General features: G+C 36.4%; 1 protein-coding gene across 7 annotated transcripts in view; it reads left to right on the top strand.

The window, feature by feature from the left end:
* ZNF638 (zinc finger protein 638) overlaps nt 1-19240 on the top strand; it is a 128283-nt gene extending 109043 nt beyond the window's left edge. For 5 of the 7 annotated variants that reach the window (XM_039239523.1, XM_039239525.1, XM_039239528.1 and 2 more), the window contains 8 exons: nt 2806-2843; nt 7701-8919; nt 9529-9594; nt 12057-13011; nt 13523-13642; nt 16523-16621; nt 17233-17351; nt 18922-19240. In XM_039239523.1, coding sequence (XP_039095454.1) covers nt 2806-2843; nt 7701-8919; nt 9529-9594; nt 12057-13011; nt 13523-13642; nt 16523-16621; nt 17233-17351; nt 18922-18987 — 2682 coding nt within the window. In that variant the 3' untranslated portion in view covers nt 18988-19240. The remainder of the gene's footprint in view (nt 1-2805; nt 2844-7700; nt 8920-9528; nt 9595-12056; nt 13012-13522; nt 13643-16522; nt 16622-17232; nt 17352-18921) is intronic. The other 2 variants (XM_039239524.1, XM_039239526.1) reach the window with 2 other exon arrangements.
* Nucleotides 19241-20399: the final 1159 nt, after the last annotated feature.

The raw sequence follows: 20399 nt of genomic DNA, 5'->3' as shown, positions 1-20399 counted from the left end.
TTTTTTAATTTCTAGGAGAGAGAGAGAGAGAGAGACAGCGTGAGCAGGGGAGGGTCAGAGAGAGAGGGAGTCACAGACTGAAACAGGCTCCAGGCTCTGAGCTGGCAGTCAGCACAGAGCCCGACGCGGGGCTCGAAACCCACGACCCGCGAGATCATGACCTAAGCGAAAGTCGGACGCTCAACCGACTAAGCCACCCAGGCGCTCCTGTTGTTCTTTATTTTTAAGATTTTATGTTTTAAGTATTCTCTACAACTAGCATGGGGCTTGAACTCCCAACCCCAAGATCAAGAGTCGCATGCTCTGCTAACTGAGCCGGGCAGCCAGGTGCCCCTTAACCTATATTTTTTAAGGAGAAGGATGATCCTAGTCATATCTTATGTATTCTTTTTTTTTTTTCTTTTCAAAGTTTTCAGCATTTATTCATTAATTCATTAAGCAGATATTTATCTAACTGCTTATCTATATGCCAGCATGGTTTAGACAGTTTAGATATTGGAATACATTGATAAACAGGAGTTGATGTTCCAAGCCCTCTAGGAGTTTGTATTTTAGTAGAGAAGAAAGACTATAAATCTCTCTCTCTTTTACACACACATATCAGGTGATAAAAAATGCTATGAAGTGCTGTTTAGACCAATCAAGATAAAAAGGTAGAGAATAATAGATGGGGTAGGGAGGGCGAATGTATATTTTAGAGTTGTCAAGTTTATAGCCCCTCTGAGGAATAGTTATTTGAGACCTGAGGAAAGTAAGAGAGCAAGCTCTACAAATAAAAAGGAAGGGAAGTTTTTAAAAAAGAAGAGCAAGTGCTAAGTCCTTAAGGACAGAGTTGATGATTCAGGAACTTCAAAGAGGATCAGTATGGCTAGCACAGGGAAGAAGGTTTTTGTTTTGTTTTGTTTTGTTTTTTAATTTTTAATTTATTTATTTCTAGGAGAGAGAGAGAGACAGTGTGAGCAGGGGAGGGTCAGAGAGAGAGGGAATGACAGACTCTGAAACAGGCTCCAGGCTCTGAGCTGGCAGTCAGCACAGAGCCCGACGCTGGGCTCGAACCCACGAACCGCAAGATCATGACCTAAGTGAAAGTCGGACGCGTAACCGACTGAGCCACCCACGCGCCCCAACAGGGAAGAAGGTTTTATCTTGGTTTGGGACTTACTTTATATCTCCCAGTTAGAGCACTCAGTGAATTTATAAATCTTGGTGTGTTCCTTCACCTGAGGAAAGTCTTCCTCTTATTATTTCTTTGATTATTTTCTATTCTCAAATTTTAGTTTACTATTCTTTCTCAAAGTAACACCTGTAACTGATTTTGTGGATTTCAGTTGGAACTGGTTTCAGTTCCCTGAAAGATCTTCAGTCTGTTTTGTATGCTTATCTTGCTCTCTGTTGTGCATTTGTTTTTCTCATTTATGAATAAAGAAGCAAGTTCACTAATACAGGTATCTGGTATAGATTTCCTCTACTGTCATATAGCTCCTGCTACCCCCGCCTGCCCACCCCTTAAGCTTTTCCTGTGAATGAGAAGATTAAATTGTAAATACTGTGTTTGGGGCTTATCAACTGCCATCTTCAGTTTTTCTTATGTATCATTACACTGTAGACTGAATACCCAACAAGATGACCCAGTAAAGAAGGCCTTTAAACTCTGGGACTCCCATCACCCACACCAGAAATCCTCTCTAGGCACATGATTCAGTTTCTTTAAAGTATAATTTCACTTTCTAATCTGATAAAATACAGAGAAAGTAATTCTCAACTCAGAATACACATGATTCCCTCAGAGAAAGCATATAGCTGATATATATAAGCTCTAAAGAACAGACAGTTTTTGCTATTTTGTTCACTGATGTGCCCACTGCCTGGACCAGTGCTTGGTTACATAGGCAAAGAATTTTAGTCAGTCAGTCAGTGAGTTTCTTTATTTTTGAGACAGTGTGCACGCGTGTGAGCAGGAGAGGGGTGGAGAGAGGAGGATGGGATTTGAAGCAGGCTCTGCCCAGACAGCAGAGATCCCAGTGCAGGGTTCAAACTCACAAACCATGAGATCATGACCTGAGCCACCCAGGTGCCCCCATTTGCATTGAATTTTAATTTCCGCTTCCATTTTGGACCCTAGGACATTACTTTTTTGGTGGTTTAGATATAATTATGTTTATAAGGATTATTAAGTTTTGCTCAGCATTTCTAGGTGTTTGGAATAGAAAACTTTTTTTTTTTTTTAGATTTTTTTAATTATTATTTAAATCCAAGTTAGTTAACATATAGTGTAATAATGATTTCAGGAACAGAATTTAGTGATTCACCACTTAATTATAACAACCCACTGTGCATCCCAACAAGTCCCCTCCTTAATGCCCATTGCCCATTTAGCCCATCCTACCACCCAACACCCCTCTAGCCATCCTCAGTAATCTTCCTTATAAGTAGATGTCTTTTTAAATAATTGCACACTGAAGATGGTATTTCAGGTTGATGGTTTTTATTCTTTTAAAAAAGATAGTAATTCTAAGCTTTTAAAGTTAAAAAAGTTTCGTGTTTATATCAACATTCAGAGACTTTCTGTCATTAATTGCTGTGTGTCACTTATTCTCTATAACCTACCTTAGGGCTCTTTAATGAGAGGAAAATTCTGTATCTGAAAGTTATGCAGACACTGAAAACTAGTCATTTTGATACATTTTTAAGATGTGGTCTTGTTTCTTTAGCTTAGATTTTAAGAATTAAAAACATTCCACTGATGGGTTAAATATTTAAAATCCAGTAGAATACCCTCTAATGAAATGTGGAATTGTGTTACAGGCTCAAGCTGACAAAGACCCAGAACTAGGAAAAGAAAGGTATGTTGCTCTAAGTTTGCCATCATTTTTGCATAGTATTAATTACTGATTTTTGTTTCTGCCTTTTATAGTAATTGTTCACTTGTAGCAAAAAGTTTATAGCTTTCATGTCCATTTTGTGTTATATATATGAAGTGTGGTGGCGCTTTGTGTGTCTGTGGGCTTTTGTTTTTGACTGAGGGAGCATTGTTTTGTTTTTTTTGTCTCTTTCAGGTATTTACTGATATTTTAGAAAAACTGAATATGTAACCTCAATTTGAATTAAATACATAAATATGACTTTATGAAATGTTTTGCTAAGACTCTTGAACAACTTGATTCTGTTATCAGTATTCTTGTTAGATTTTTCTATTCCAGAATAGTTAATACAGTAATAAAATTTCATTGACTTAAAACCAGAAAGAAAGTATTCAGTATGTATTTTGATACTTTTTGAAAACAACTGGGGTGAGGGAAAGGATTTTTATTATAAAGCAAAATAATGTTTGAAAACTTGGATGAAAAGTGAAAACTTGTTCTTATGTGTCTACACAAACTAGTGACTCATAGCCTTGTTTAGACTATACAGTACACCCTCTTAGTAACTTTCTCATTCTTATAACCACTTTTGCACTAACCATTTATTTACGTTCTTTTTACTGCTTTTCATTGGGAATCACTGGTTTAGAATTCTTTTCCCTTTTTAATACTGAGTGATTTGGCCTTGTAGAGTCAGTGTAGTAAGAGCTTCTCAGTTTGAAAGAACATTTTGAAAGTGTTTCAATATGGAAAGTTTGTTTTATTTGATGCACTGATTTTAAGATGCCTGAAAAGCAGGGTGTCTTACGGATTTTCCTTAGTGATTTTTTTATGTTTATTTAGTTTAGAGAGAGAGCGCGCGTGCACACGTGAACGGGGGAGGGGCAGAGAGAAGTGGACAAAGGATCCAAAGTGGGCTTTGTGCTGACAGCAGTGAGCCTGATGGCTGGGCTCCAGCTCATGAACTGTGAGATCATGACCTGAGCTGAAGTCAGATGCTCAACTGACTTGAGCAACCTAGGTGCTCCAGTTTTTCTAGTAATTCATACATAAATGATAAATAATGTATATAATTCTTATATAAATGATAAAGGTGATTGAGAGTACTTCAAAATATGTTGGTAACTTAAAGCAATTAGGTTTGCTGTATGTGTCAGTACAGACTTTTAAAAATTGTACATCATCAATACCAATTATGTTCACCTGTCTAGGAAGTAATACCAACAGCACTGTTGAATATAAAAGCCCACAAAGAGCTTAATGAATGGTAATGCCACATGTAACATAGGTTAACCTACAGTTTGGCCACACTAACTCTGCCTGATTGAGTAGGCTCTTCCAAAAATTCATTTTATGTATTTCATTTGAGATAGTTTCAGGTCTGCAAGAACAGCTAATTTCTGTGTTCTGGTCATTTTTTTCCTCTTATTATTTTGACTTACCTTTTAAGATTGGAGATCCTTTTTTTTATTTATTTAGTTTTTAATGTTTTATTTATTTTTGAGAGAGAGATGGAGACAGTGTGAGCAGGGGAGGGTCAGAGAGAAAGGGAGATACAGAATCTGAAGCAGGCTCCAGGCTCTGAGCTAGCTGTCAGCACAGAGCCCGACGTGGGGCTTGAACCCACGAACTGTGAAATCATGACCTGAGCCAAAGTCAGACCCTTAACCGACTGAGCCACCCAGGAGTCCCAAGTTTGTTTATTTTTGAAAGAAAGAGTGAGCTCGTGTGCACATGAGCAGGGGTGGGGCACAGAGAGAGGGATAGATAGAATCCCATGCAGTTTCTTTGTCAGCCAGAACCTGATATGAAGCTCAAACCCACCAACCATGAGATTATAACCTGAGCTGAGATCAAGAGTCAAACACTCAACTGACTGAGCTACCCAGGCACCCCAAAGATAACTTCTTAATAAATTTACAGATAATTGTTTAATCTTAAAAAGATTTCATTTTTAAAATTCTAATACTAGTAACTGAATTTCCATATTGCAGTTTTATGTGACATTAGAGAAAAAGATACGGGATGCGACCTGAATACTTCACATTTCTTTATTGGAGTAAAGTGATCCTGGGAAAATACTGGTGGCTCGTGTTGTTGTTTTGTTTTGTTTTGTTTTGTTTTGTTTTGTTTTGTTTTTGAAGCATTTTCAGGTGCTAATTCATCTTGAATGTGATTCTTTTGTTTATAATTAGTGCAGTGTATTTAAATATATTTCCTATTTAAAAGAAATCTATGGATTATTAATACTAATCTACATTTTGCCTGTTCTCAATCCCCCAATGTAAATACTATTTACTTAACATGTAATTAAGACTGCAAATAAGGATGTAAGGTGTAGTTTTCACCAACTCATTAATAATGTTGGGAACTACCCAGTGGCCATCTGAAATATAAATACTAATCTCCAGTATTGTTAAGTTGTAGTCTAAAATTTCTTGGAAAGTTTAAGGTATGGGATTAACCTTTGTTCTCATGTCCAGCTTTTTTTAAATTTTGAAACCCTGATATTTATGGGGAGATGGGAGTGGGACAGGGGTGGAAATTAAATACCTATATCCTGAATGCCTTCCCTGTTTCTTTTTTGTGCCATTTCCCAAAATATGACTGTTTTTTCCTTTGATTTTGAAAAGCCTTTTTTATTTTATTTTATTTTTTTTAACTTTGGTATCAATAATTCATTTGACTTTCCAGGCTAACTTGATGAACACCTAGGTGTTTTCCCCATATTAGCCAGAAAACTAGATGTTAGCTTTTGGTAAATGAAATCTATGAAGAAAGCACTATAATTTAAAAAGATGAACACATATGAACAAACATGGTAATAAACCAATTTTCCAAGTAGGTCCATGGTCTCTGTTTGAAGTGTGGAATTGCATAGTGATTCATATAAAAGATAATAGCTTTTTCTGTTGACAAACCTTAAATATGGTAAAGCAGAAGGGCTTACTATGTCCTGGAGCCTGGAATCAACATCTCCATTGTTTTCATTTCAGCCCAGTAGATTTGGTGTTTTTGTATAGCCCCAATTTATAAAACATTTAGTGTTAATGGTTCAGTTCTATAGTGAGGCAGGAGTTTGAATTTAATCTTCTTTATTGAAAATGAGTCTTGTAAACTTAAAAATGAAAGCTTACATTTTGAGAAATAATATTTACATAACTGCTATAACTAAATGTCACAACTTTTTATTATCTTTGTCATATTTGGACTTGGCCGCAAGTTTTATTTTGACTAGTTCAGAGGATTTGAACACTTAAAATCAGCCATACCTATTTTTGAATATAAGGGAGATGAATTATTTCAAATAAAAAGTTTTAAACACTTTTACCATATAAAGGAAGTTTATATAAATGAATAGAATACATATTGATTAAGGTCTGTTGTTACTGACTGTTGAACTTAAATACCTCAAACTTTGCCTTTAAGAGCTTTTCACCTAGAGGTGTTTCTCTGATCTTTTAGAACATTTTTTCCTTTGGAAGTTTAAACTTAACCTTCTTTGGAGGGGAAGACCAGTTTATTGTCTCAAGTGATTAGACCCTGATATGGTAGCCCTTACTCTTTCCAAAGTTTTGAAATGTTAACATCTCAGGACACTGATATGCCTTACATTCACTGAAAGATCATATAGCCATCCTCTGAGAATCATATCAAGGGGTTGTCTCATCCCCTCCTTCCTTGAAAACCAGGAGGAAAACAATATTCTTTGCTATGAGGAATTGAAATGGCATTCTCATGTCTTCCTCTAATGTGCTGCTTCTAGTGTAATTAAGTGGATGTCTTTGTTAAATTTGATTTGTGTTGATAGTATGCTGGACATTGTTTTGGAAGCTAAAATTTTCCCTGTCACTCTTCAAGATAATCTCTGATGTATGGAACATTAATATAAAAAGTTACTCTGTCTCTGTCTCAGTGAAAGAAGTTGGATTATAGAATCACATACACTTTTGCTTACTTTGGATTTAGGAAGACCACAATGAAATAAGATCAATTGTATATACTTGCCATGTATTTTCTCCATTTCTTCTGAATAATTTTACTTAAAACTTTAGAATTCTAAATTACTTTCTGTAACTGGAAAGATTTTTTTTTTTACATACACCTTTTCACTCAAGTAGCCAGAGGCACATACTTTATGTTAAGATGATTCTATTAGTTTTACCTCTAACTTTAAATCCAATAGAGTATTTAAAAGATATTTCCAAAGAAAGTTCTCTTTTAGGTATTATTATTAATAAATACAGCTCTTGGGGAAAAAAGCAAGAATTGGTCTCACATAAAAAAAAAAAAAAGAGTTGATATAGTATATAGCCTTTTCTCCTTACCAGTTTCTTTTCCCGTTCATTTTAGGTAAGAGTCACTTAAAATTTTAAGTTTCAGTGTGTGGATTATTAGTTTCATTGTAGAACTATACACATAATTTTATTATTTCAGTTACCTCTCTTGGGAAGATCTTAATAATTTGAGATGTCTCACATTCACATTCAGCCTTCTCATGTCTAGTGCAGACATGACACAGAAGGAAAAAAAATTGGTTAGAAGAATTATATCAGTGAATATAGTTTTGTCATTATTTCCTTTGAACTAAAAAGAAATCTTCAGTGTAGTGGAGGCTCTTTTTAAAAATTTTTATTGTTTACATATTGATGTCAAAACATCTTAACCATTTTATTGCCTATTGGCTGGATTTCCCAGTGCTCATTATTAATGCATCAGGAAGTCTTAACAATTGGCATCAACAGGATTATTTATAAAGGTTGAATTCTCATCATAGTTTGATTTTTGTTTGTGTTTTTGTTTGTGTTCTTTTTTTTGTTTGTTTTTAAATACTTTTAGCCCTGACTTGAAAAACAGTCGAGTTGATGAAAGTGAGGTGCAAACAGCAGCTGATAGTCCCTCTGTTAAACCTAGTGAGGTTGAAGAAGAAACTGTTCCCAACATTGAAACAGAAACTTCTGTACAGCTGGAAGAACCTTGTGTGGAAGAACCTGAAAAAGTACTGTGTGACTCTGACTTTGCTATTGAAACGTTGGAAGTTGAAACTCAAGGAGAAGAGGTCAAAGTGGAAATTCCTCTTGTAGCATCCACTCCAATCAGTATTGAATTATTCACTGAAAATGTAGAGGAGTGTGTTTTAAATCAGCAGGTGTATGCTAGTGACTTTGAGAAGGAAGAGGCAGAAATCATTAACCCTGAATCAGAATTATCTAGGTCTGACAGTGCATTTATAGAAGAAAGGAACATTAAAGGAATCCTAGAAGAATCTCCAACTGAAGCAGAAGATTTCTTTTCTGGGATTACACAGTCTATGATAGAAGCTGTAGCTGAAGTGGACAAACATGAAACTGTTTCAGAAATAATACCGTCTCCTTGTGTTGTGGCCTTAGTACCTGGAATTTCCATCGGGGATGAGAAGGCAGTGAACAAAAAGGGAATTTCTGAGAAAAGTAACATGGGTGAAAAGGAGGAGAATGAAATTAATAGTAAGGAAATCAGACTGGATCTGCAAATAGGAAAAGCTGAAAAGAATGATGCTAGGATGATTACAGAGAAGTTGGAAAAGATTGTGGCAGTAGTGAAAGAAAAGCCTGCAGAAAATGCTGTGACCAAGACATACCCAAATAAAGGAATGGGTCAGGCCAATAAGCCTGATGAAGCTAATAAAACTAGTATGTTTGCTGTATCAAATACATCTGGCACTAAATCAAGCATCAAGGCTGGTATGGTCTCCTCTACAAAGGTAAAAGCTACAGCTTCAAGATCTGAAAACCAGAAAAGTCTTCTAAGATCTGTACTCAGAGATCAAATAAATGCTGAAAAGAAACTTTCAGCGAAGGAATTGGGTCTCCTTAAACCTACAAGTGCCAGGTCAGGCTTGGCTGAAAACAGCAATAAATTCAGACCCACTCATTGCGGTGTTACCAGAGGAGGCAGTGGAAGGATCTCAGCCCTGCAAGGCAAGGATTCTAAACTGGATTACAGGGATATTACAAAACAATCTCAGGAAACAGAGGCTAGACCTTCCGTCATGAAACGGGATGACAGCAACAATAAGGTGAGGAGGGTAGGAAGAATGGCTCAGTGTGTCTTTGAAATGAATAGCTCTGCTGTGGTAGCTTTGGAGTAGGAGATGTAATCTTCTTTTATACTTTCATCTCCTCCACCCCCGACCTCCCAGTTTCTCTTAATGATTCCATTGATTTAAGCCGATAGACATTTGAGTAATAAACTCAAGTTTGTGATTTATTAACAGGTTTGAAAAATGTTATTTGGATAAAATGTGGTTAGAATTGTAACTGTGGTTTTAAATAAAGTCTCCAGCAAATGTCCTGAGGTGACTTAGCACTCTGCTTCTGAATGGGAAATGGTTTTCTTTCTTAAATTGAAGCTTCCTTTATCAGTTTACTGATTGCCCCAACTTAGACATTGTGACTATAGGGAAGAAAAGACCAATAAAACAATTTAACTACAGCTACAGAGAAGATGCCTGTACTGTTAAATGATTGTTGACTTAGTGTGGTATACCTGTTAACTATTTGCATAATTAAATGTGTTTGGATATTGTTTGGTGTTTGGATTCTTTTTTTTTTTTTTTTTTTTTTAAAGGACATTAGTAACATAGTTGTAAATTCTGTTTTTCTATATTTTTTACTTGATGTTTCAGACTTTGGCTGGGCAAAACACTAAGAATCCTAAAAGCACCACTGGTAGAAGTTCCAAATCTAAAGAGGTAAGAAACAAGTCACTAACACTAAGCTTTCTGTTCTATCCTTCAACAGAAGAGTTCATCTGTAGTATAACTTGTGTCTCTCCTATAGCAATCAGTTTGATACAGAGTAAGGGACAGGAATGAGATAACCTTATTTTTTACCCTACCACCAATTTGGTTTTTGATCTTAAGCGAGGCTAAATGGTTTGTGTTCATGGTGCAGAGCAAAAAATTATGCAGGGGTAGGAAGGGAATTAAAATAGGAAAATCCCTCCAATCTTATATTGAGGGCAGTAGGTTATAACCACAGAATAAAAGCACATGTATAAAGGAGACTGGTGTTTGACTGGAGTCCTTGACATTTTGTGAAACTTGAAAACAGGACTTCCTTTTGGGATGGCTCAATTTAACCTAACTGGATGGGCTCTAAGATTTGCTTTCCTGATACTAAGTTCTACTGCCAAATAAATGTCTTAGGTTTTTTTTGTTGTTTGATATTTTAGGTTTCTACCATTCATAGAATTTTTTTTGGTCATTTTATTTTTTTCCCCTGGTAAGGGATGAATTGGGACCTATTTTATTAAGGGCAAGGAGAAATGATAGTAGTTTAAGAAGCAGAAGTTAGGATAACAGTTATTTCTATTGTCTTAATAAGAAGATATTACAGATGCTTACATGTTCCCTCCTTTCTCCCCCCCCCCCCCGATTACTGGGTATATGTCCTAATGTCGCTATATATACTAGTAATTGATTGTTGATAGCATACTAAATTTGTAGGAGACCTGCTGAGAATTATTTTCTCAATTTTTCAAATTACAGATACTGCTTTCTCCCTCCCTCTCCCCCCTCCCTCCCTTTTTAGAATTAATTAAATTTTGAGAGAGAGAGAGAAAGTGCATGCAAGTGAAGAAGGGGCAGAGGGAGAGAGAGGGAAAGAATCCCAAGCAGGCTCCATGCTCAGTGTGGAGCCCAAAGCAGGGCTCAGGGTCACAATCATGAGATCATGACTTGAACTGAAATCAAGAGTTGGATGCCTAACCAACTGAACCATCCAGGTTCCCCACATACTGTTACTTTTTTTTGTTTTCTTTTTTTCTCCCAAATGAAGTTCTATTTGGCATTAAGTCTTAACTTAGTAAGAATAAACTTTATATTAACATTGCATATCTTAATTCATTAATGGAGCAATCTACTTACCTATTTACTTTCCAGCTACATTTGAGGTACTTTTAATAATCCATTAAGTCTCCTAGAACACTTGTTAGATAACATTTAACAGGGAACAGCAATTTTTTTACATTATTTTAATTGATAAGTGTTTTTATTTTTTTAAGTTTTTTAAGTTTTATTAATTTTTTAAGTTTACATCCAAGTTAGTTAGCATATAGTGCAACAATGATTTAAAGAGTAGGTTTGTTAATGCTCCTTACCCATTTAGCTCATCCCCCTCCCACAACCAGTAACCCCTCTGTTTGTTCTCCATATTTACGAGTCTCTTATGTTTTTGTCCCCCTCCCTGTTTTTATATTATTTTTGCTTCCTTTCTCTTATGTTCACCTGTTTTGTATCTTAAAGCGCTTATAGGAGTGAAGTCATATGATGTTTGTCTTTTTCTGACTAATTTCACTTAGCATGATACCCTCTAGTACCATCCATGTAGTTGCAATGGTAAGATTTCATTCTTTTTGATTGCTGAGTAATATATATACCACATCTTCTTTATCCATTCATCCATCGATGGACATTTGGCCTCTTTCCATACTTTGGCTATCGTTGATAGTGCTGCTGTAAACATTGGGGTGCATGTGTCCCTTTGAAACAGCACACCTGTATCCTTTGGATAAATACCTAGTAGTGTAATTGCTGGATCATAGGGTAGTTCTATTTTTAATTTTTTGATAAGTGCTTTTAAATGTAGTATTTTTGTGCTTCGTATTTCAAAACTCATATATCACTTAGGAAATAATTGTAATCTTATTGAAATTAAGTAAAGGTGGAATTAGGTTGATATTGTTAAGATTTTACCTCTGGTATTATTTAGTATGAAATACAGCTCATTCATTTGTGGGGCTTTAAAAATCAGCTTCTCTCAGCCTATAGGAAACTTTTTTTTTTTTAATTTAAAAAATTTTGTTTTACGTTTATTTATTTTTGAGAGATAGAGTGAGACAGAGCATGAGTGGGGGAGGGGCAGAGAGAGAAGGAGACCCAGAATCCGAAGCAGGCCCCAGGCTCTGAGCAAGCATTCAGCAGAGCCTGACACAGGGCTCGAACCCATGTACTGTGAGATCATGACCTGAGCCAAAGTCAGACACTTAACCAACTGAGCCACCCAGATGCCCCTATAGGAAACTTCTTTACCCTGAAATTCTCCAGATGATACTTCATGCACATTTACTGAGATTATTTGAAACCTAACCAGTTATGGTAACTGGTTCTGTTCATAGTTCTGTGATTTTTTTTTTTTTTAATCCTTTCAACAGGAATCATCATTTCCATTTAATTTGGATGAATTTGTCACGGTGGATGAGGTTATAGAAGAAGTAAATCCTTTTCAAGCCAAGCAGAACCCACTAAAGGGAAAAAGAAAAGAAGCTCTCAAAAATACTCCTTCCTCTGAACTTAACTTAAAGAAGAAGAAAGGGAAAAGTTCTTCTCCTCGTGTTATTGAGGGGGAATTATCTTTTGTAACATTGGATGAGATTGGGGAAGAGGAAGATGGAGCTGCACATCTAGCACAAGCTCTTGTCACTGTAGATGAAGTAATTGATGAAGAAGAAATAAATATGGAAGAAATGGTAAAAAATTCAAATTCACTTCTTACATTAGATGAGTTAATTGATCAAGATGATTGCATTTCCCATAGTGAACCTAAAGATGTTACTGTACTGTCAGTGGCTGAAGAGCAAGATCTCCTCAAACAGGAACGCTTGGTAACTGTGGATGAAATTGGAGAAGTTGAAGAGCTACCTTTAAATGAATCAGCAGACCTAAGTTTTACTACTTTAAATACTAAAGGAGATGAGGGAAATAACGGAAGGGATCCCATTGGGTTCATTTCTTCTCAGATGCCTGAAGACCCTTCTACCTTAGTTACTGTAGATGAAATACAGGATGACAGCAGTGATTTGCATTTAGTGACTTTGGATGAAGTAACTGAAGAGGATGAAGACTCCCTGGCAGATTTTAACAACCTTAAAGAAGAGCTTAATTTTGTTACTGTTGATGAAGTTGGAGAGGAGGAAGATGGAGACAGTGATTTAAAAGTTGAATTAGCACCAAGCAAAAATGACCATCCCACAGATAAAAGAGGGGATAGAAAAAAGAGAGCTGTGGACACAAAGAAGTTGAAGCTTGAGGCCTTGTCCCACGTTGGTCCAATAAATGAAAATGTTATGGAAGATGATCTGAAAACCATGATTGAAAGACATTTAGCAGGTAGATACTTAACAGTGGTAGTTTTTCTGCTTTATTGAGAGTATTTCATTAAAATTTTAAAAAACAGATTTTGCAGCATGACTAATAACTTTCCCTGTGTTAATATAAGAAGGCAACAAGTAGTTATATGCCAAGTGATATTATCCAAAAAAAAAAAGCTGTACAAGTTCACAGATTTATTTTAGTTACGGAGCAGACTTTGTCCCAGGTTACCATACTTCAAAAAAAAGATGACAAAGCTGGAAAGCAAACTAGAGTGCCCAAATTAGAATTGGAATGAAAATTTTATATTTCTGTTACTGGAAAACACAGCTTTGATGAGTAGAAGGATGTTATTATACCAGACTGCCTCCCAGTTTTTCCTTAGATTTAGGATTTAGAAAAATTTATAAAGGTACCATTTCACTTTCATGTAATGTCTTGATGGTATAGAGTAATAGGTTTAGTTCCCTTTAGGAAGATCAAAATAATTTCTGAAGAATGGCATGCTATTACTATAGCAATAAATTAGACTTTCTCTTTAAAGCTAAAACGCCAACCAAGAGAGTTAGAATTGGGAAAACACTACCATCGGAAAGAGCTGTTGCGACAGAACCAGTGAAAGGTGAAGAGGCCTTCCAAATTAGTGAAGGTAAACCAAAATTGATGGAAGCGGGGAGGAGTGTAGAGAGAAACACAACACAAGGTAGTCATTGAAATTCCAAAGGTCTACCATCTAAGAAGAAAAGTAGAAAAGCAGTGAGATAGACTGGGAGGTGGGGGTGGGGAAGAGAAGGCAGCCTTATCTGGTTAAAGGTTTTTGTCTTTGTAACTTAAAGATAATGGAATGGGATAACAGAATAGTAGGCAATCCTTTTGTGATAGAATGTGACAATAGAACAGGACAAATTTGTGGAAATGATACACAAAAGTTTATTCTGACCCTATGACAGCATCAAGTAGAAATCATCGTGTAATTCTTATTTGTGGACCTAGATCCCTTGCTTTCTGGAGGCTGCCAAGCAGCTAGCCAATGAATTAAACAAGATGCCTTAACATTGATAAAATGTATCTTGAAACAAATAGGGACCAGTGTCTAGTGAGAGTGAATACTCTAGTCTCTCAACAGATATTTTGTCACTGTGTCCAATTATATTCATAGCAAAATTATAAAAAGGATAAGAAAAAGAGCATACAGTCCCATGTCTCAAGTTGACTGATTTCAGAGAGTTCAAGCAAAAAAATCCACTACTAAGATGACTTTAAACAGCACTACCTTTGTACCATTCTCTTTGATGTACCCTCCTTGCCTTCTTGCTTTTCTGTCCTATCTTCTTTAAGGAAAAACTACCAACTGTGATCTATTCCAAGTTCATTGACTCTGATCTCAGTTGGGCCCTCAGTGCTACTGCATAGTCTTTTCTAGGCCTCCATTCTTCCTCATTTCCTAACCAGATGTAATATAAGTCTTTCCCCCCTCTATATCACCTACTGCATTACTCAGCCCATTCCTCCCTGTATAGCCTTCCTTTCATTTCCATTTACCAGAGCAAATAGAGAATCTCCCCTCTCTATCAGCTTGTATTTGATCTACCTTGGCACCTCACATATAAAATACAGCCAAGTCTTTCCCATTAAAAAAAAGTATGCCCTTAACTTGAGAATCCTTCTGGGTCCCTTCTCTTTGCTTTCAGTGCAAAGTATCTGGAAGGAATCACTTGTTTTCACTTCTTCTCATTAAACTGAATGTATCTTGGCTTCTTTATAATCTACCTTCCTGAAATTGATGTTGACAGAGAAACTCCCAGCTTGATTTATTAAGTTTTCTTTTCTTCCTGATTTGGTTTTAGTTGACCTCTCTGCATAATTTGTTACTGTTGATCATGTCTTCTTTCTTGAAACTCTCTCCTGTGGCCAAGTGGGTACTCTTCCTTCTTTGTCTATTCTCCATAATTTCTCCTTGATCCAAAACTATAGTTACTAGTTTGATAATCTGACAAATAGCTCCTAGCATGATTTCATAAGAGTGGTTTTCTCCCAGGATTTCTGTTTACAACTACCAGCTTGCCTAGAACTGCCTCATCTCAGCTGAAGAATAAAGATGACTTACATACTGTTTATATAACAGTTTACGTTTGACAAAAGGACCTAGCAGAAGCAAAAGTAATTTTCTAAACAATTTTAAACGTAAAATACTTGTTCTTTTTTTTTTTTTTTTTTTAATGTTTTATTTATTTCTAGGAGAGAGAGAGAGACAGTGTGAGCAGGGGAGGGTCAGAGAGAGAGGGAGTGACAAACTCTGAAACAGGCTCCAGGCTCTGAGCTGGCAGTCAGCACAGAGCCCAACGTGGGGCCCGAACCCACGAACCGCAAGATCATGACCTAAGCGAAAGTCAGACGCTTAACCGACTAAGCCACCCAGGCGCCCCCCCTAAAATACTTGTTCTAATGTAATTATTATATTTATATATTTTTTTACTATTACTTCCTTTGGATTATTAGGAGCAAATGTGTTTGAGAAAGTTTATTATTACTCTGATGAGGGAATAAACTTTTATAGGAAGAGACAAGAGGCTATCTTAAGTCAAGGAAAGGAAGATAGTCTTTTTTAATTTACTCTTTAGGACTTGATGACTTGTAACACAAAGAATAATGATTTCATAGTTCCTGTCCATCCCTTCAGATTTGTTGAAGAGTGTGCCCCAGTTGCAATGGAGAGAACACTGAACTTGTAGTCAGAAGCTTTGGTTCTGGCCTCTGTCCAAGTCTTGCGACATACCTATAGTTTTTGTGTCTTGGTTTTGCTTTCTCCATCTATGAAGAAATAGGGATAATGATGATTTCACCTGCTTATCTCACACAACATAAACGCTAAATAAGTGGTGTATATGTGAAGGAGATTTCTCAACTACCATGTTATAGTAAGGTATTACAGCTCGTTATAGTAAGGTATTACAGCTACTGAGAGTAACCAGGATTGCTTGGAACCAGTTCCCATTTTGGTCTTCCCCCAAGATCATATTAGGCGGAGTCTGCTAACATTGGATGTTTCTCACATGTTATTTGCTTTGCTAGGCTTTAACATTTGTAATTTCACTTGTGATTCTGTCTGACAAGAGTCTTAAGTCTGTTAGTTAAGGCTTAGTTTTTCCTGATTGGAAGAGCCTCAGTACAGGGCATCAGAATTATTTTCTGCCCATGTCTTTTCCTCCTTAATCCACACTTTCCCAGCTCAGCCCTTTAACATACTCTAGTTAACTCTTGACAGTAATTATAGAACTTGGGCTTCTTCCATTACCCTTTAAGTTCTTTTGAGAGGAATATATAAATAAAATACTCATTAGCTTTTGTCCATTTATTCCTAACATTGAAGAATCTTGGAAGAATGGCCAAGTGGGATTAACCAACGAAGGTTTACTTAGGGAGATGAGCCACAAATTAATATTTGAAGGCAGGGACTATCTGATGTTAGGTTTATAGGCTGTAAGCCTGTTTTGAATAACATTTTTCCTTGAAAATTTAATGATTTTAGTCGATGAAGAGTCTGGATTAAAGGATTCAGAACCAGAACGAAAACGTAAGAAGATTGAGGACTCTTTAGGGAAATCAGCGGCACCTGATGTCCTTGAAGGTAAAGTAAACATGACACTTTTCCTTTTCCATATGAAATAAAAGTTCAGTACCAAAGTTAAGTGTTGTTTCGATGACTAATGCAGTAACCTTGCTTAGATGATTATTTTAGAGTAGAAATTAGAATAGATTATTTAGAGTAGAAATTCACATTGGCATTTCTGAAGACCTTTTATTAAGCCTGGCAAGGTTTTTGATTTTTGTTTTTTCTTTTTTCATTATGGGAAATGTCTCTTCTTGTGTTCCTGTACTTTATTTGCTGCTATGGAAAGAATTGAGTTATACTTGCCAACGCAGAAATTTCAGTTAAATAGAACATGCTGAAAAGTTTGGCTAGCAAACTGTTTCGTGGCCAGCTAAAATGAGCTAAGGAGCACCATATTTGTTTACCTAGCATATTCCTCAAGTAAACAGTTGCCCATCGTTTTGCCTCTTTTTTTCTTGAAAGTTTAATTGCTCTCGAACTCCAGATACAAAGCAGTATATATTTTGTTTGTATATAAATACATACTGCGGTTACCACTATTGTTGTGTTTAGATAAATTAACACAGTTATAGATAAATTATTAATTTTCCTCCTCTCTCTTCCCCCCTTTTTCTTCTGTCCTCTAGATTTAGACTTTCTTGTACCGAAGGCTGGATTCTTCTGTCCAATTTGTTCCCTCTTCTATTCAGGTGAAAAAGCAATGACAAATCACTGCAAGAGTACACGTCATAAGCAAAATACAGAGGTAAATTTTTGTTTTCTTAACACCTCATGAACTTCTTTAGGTGGTGGTATTATAATCAGACTACTTAAGTGTCCACCCAAAATGTACATTCTTTCCCTTTGGGAGAACTTTTGAAGGTTTGTACCTGTTTATTCCTTTTCACTTCAAAAGTATAGTCTTCACTGTACCGTGCCAAGAGCTCCTAGTCTCTACTCCATTTCCCCTGGCAGCATTCCCCACAGTAGATTCTGCAGGTCATTAGTCCCATGTGACACTCCATCACAGTGTGGGAAACTGTATTCTGATGGCCTCTTACAGAATCATGGACACATAGCATATTAAATTTTGTGAATTGTCTTGTCAGAGAGAATCTGCCTAACTATTTAATCCATTCTCTAAACTGATGTAATCACAACCCCTCACCCCATATTTAAATTGTACTCATCTTTAGGAAGCGATACTTTAGAGAATCATCATTACCTGTAGTTGAAGCAGTGGTTCTGATTTCTCCTGAACCTTTGAGAGTTGTTTTATATATCCTCTACATTGACTCTGACACCAACACTCCTCTAACATTTATCAAATTGTTATTTGCTGGAAGTATATTTACTCTTCCTTGTCAACTTTATGAGGTAGTGGTGTCATTCCAAATTTACTTTTTAATTAAAAAATTTTTTTTATCATTCCAATTTTAAAGATGAGAAAAACAAGCTTAAGGATATCTAAACCCAAGTATCTAATCCCAAGTTCACAGAGCTAGTTAATGGCAGACCTAGAATTTGAACCGAGCTCTGTTCTATTCTGGCCTCAAACCCTTAACTGTTATGCTATACTACCTGTGTTCTTAACTTTATAATGTCATTTTACCATTTAAAATTTCCACTGGTTTTGTATTATATTTGGAATAATATCCAGACTTCTTGTAGGGCCATAAAGATCTGATTCCTTTCTGTTTCTCTGTCCTCACTGTTTGTTATTGCATACTACGTTTCAGTTTTTCTAGCTCTCTTGGCTTTACTTTTCATACATGAAAGGCCCCTTTGCTGCTTTTGTACCTTTGTATTGTTAATTCCTTTGCCTTCTCCCAATGCCACTTGTATAGCCGCCTCTTCCCTATCATTTAGCTAAGTCTGAACTCCGATACCAGCTTCCCAGAAAGGCCTTTGCTTAAGGAAGACCTAGATAAGGTACAGAACTCCCTCCCACTTGCAAAAAGGGCCAACCTCAATCACTTACCTTATTGTAATTTTTTTCTTTATAGTGCTTACCAGCACCCAAAATTTGTCTTATTTATTCTTTTATTATTTCTCTTCCCCCACTAGAATGTAAGCTCCATGAGATAAAGGGCCTTACCTATCTTGTTGACCACTGAATCCCTAAGCACCAAGCATAATGCCTGGTATATCATAAATATCAGATGACTGGTGAATGGAAGGAAGGAATGTTAATGTAAGGCACTGTGTTTCTAATCTTTATATTGTAGGATCAGGCTCTTTTAAATTGTAAATTCAGTGAAGTATATTAGATATGTTTGCACACAGAGCAAAGCTATATCTAATGAACATTTTGTATTGTAAATTGCTTTTAACAGAGGTTCATGGCCAAGCAAAGAAAGGAAAAGGAGCAGAATGAGGCTGAAGAAAGAAGCTCTAGGTGATTGGGATAAAGGGGAAGGACTTCATTAGAAATTCGCTTAGGGTCCAGTTGATTTGTGTATTTTTGTTATCATTAATTTGTAATTTTTGTTTCAGAAGCAAATATTCATGTTGTACAAATTTCTGATTGCCCTTGATGTGGAGAGACTGATGGGGAAAGTATGATGGGTTTGATTTTTATATCAAATCATCAGGCATGGAGAAATATCTTTTAGAAGTGTTAAAATAAATGTTCCTACTGTATATTTAAAATACCGTCTTGTGTTTGTGGCTGATTTATTAAAGACTTGCTTGCCTCTGATTTCAGACAGAAGACTGCTGTGACTTAGGATGTTTGGGGATTCTTCATGTATTACTGGAAGTCATAGCACAGCAGGGTTTCACTTTGCTTCAACCATTCATATACATGTCAAAGATTTCTTAAAACTCCCATTTTTTCTGGATAAAAGTAGGTTACAGTAAGTTTGACCCAGGTAAGTTTAAGTAAAATTGCAGCTTTTAATGTGTTAGGAAGATACTTTTTTCTGCTTGTAGTGACATCTGTTTCTGCCAGGACCTATTTTAAGGTAGCTTCTAGCAAGTCATTTAGTATTAGCTTGAAACTACAAAGACAAAGCAGCCTATATTTCTATGGTCCATAAAACAGTTGCTTTTTAAAACATTGGAATTTGGGGGCGCCTGGGTGGCTTAGTCAGTTAAGCGTCCAACTTTCGCTTAGGTCATGATCTCGCGGTTCGTGGGTTCGAGCCCCGCGTTGGACTCAGTGCTGACTGCCAGCTCAGAGCCTGGAGCCTGTTTCAGAGTCTGTGACTCCCTCTCTCCCTGACCCTCCCCTGCTCTCGCTGTCTCTCTCTCTCTCTCTCTCCTAGAAATAAATAAAACATTAAAAAAAATAAATTTAAGACATTGGAATTTGTATTTAATGTTTGTAAAGAGTTGTAAGGGTGCCAAAAAAAAATAATTTGGTATATTGTTAGGTGCCAGACACAGCCCCGTACTGTAAACTTTTAGATTAGGCATGCTTCAGACATAGGCCTGCTGACTTTGAATTGCTTTATTATCAGATTTTGCAGCTTATCCAAGATTAGAATACACCAGTTAATAAGAAAGAATGAATGGAAGGAAATGAAAAACTACTACTCTTTTGGTTTTATTTATTTATTTTTATTTGAGAGAGCACGAGCAGAGAGGAGGGAAGAGAGAGACAGACTTGGATCTTAAGCAAGCTCCACGCTCAGCACAGAGCCCAATGGGGGCTCAATCCCATGACCCTGTGATCGTGACCTGAGCTGAAATCAAGAGTCAGATGTTCAACTGACTGAGCCACCAAGGTGCCCCAAAACTATTACTTTTTTTGGATCTTTTACTTCTATCACATTACATTACCCCACAGAGAGCAAGAGTGAAGAACAAA

This window comes from Hyaena hyaena, unplaced genomic scaffold, assembly GCF_003009895.1.
Source record: "Hyaena hyaena isolate Hyena2069 unplaced genomic scaffold, ASM300989v1 scaffold_158, whole genome shotgun sequence".
NCBI lineage: Eukaryota > Metazoa > Chordata > Mammalia > Carnivora > Hyaenidae > Hyaena > Hyaena hyaena.
Note: the sequence above shows the minus strand (reverse complement) of the source record. Positions and strands in the feature narration are given on the sequence as shown.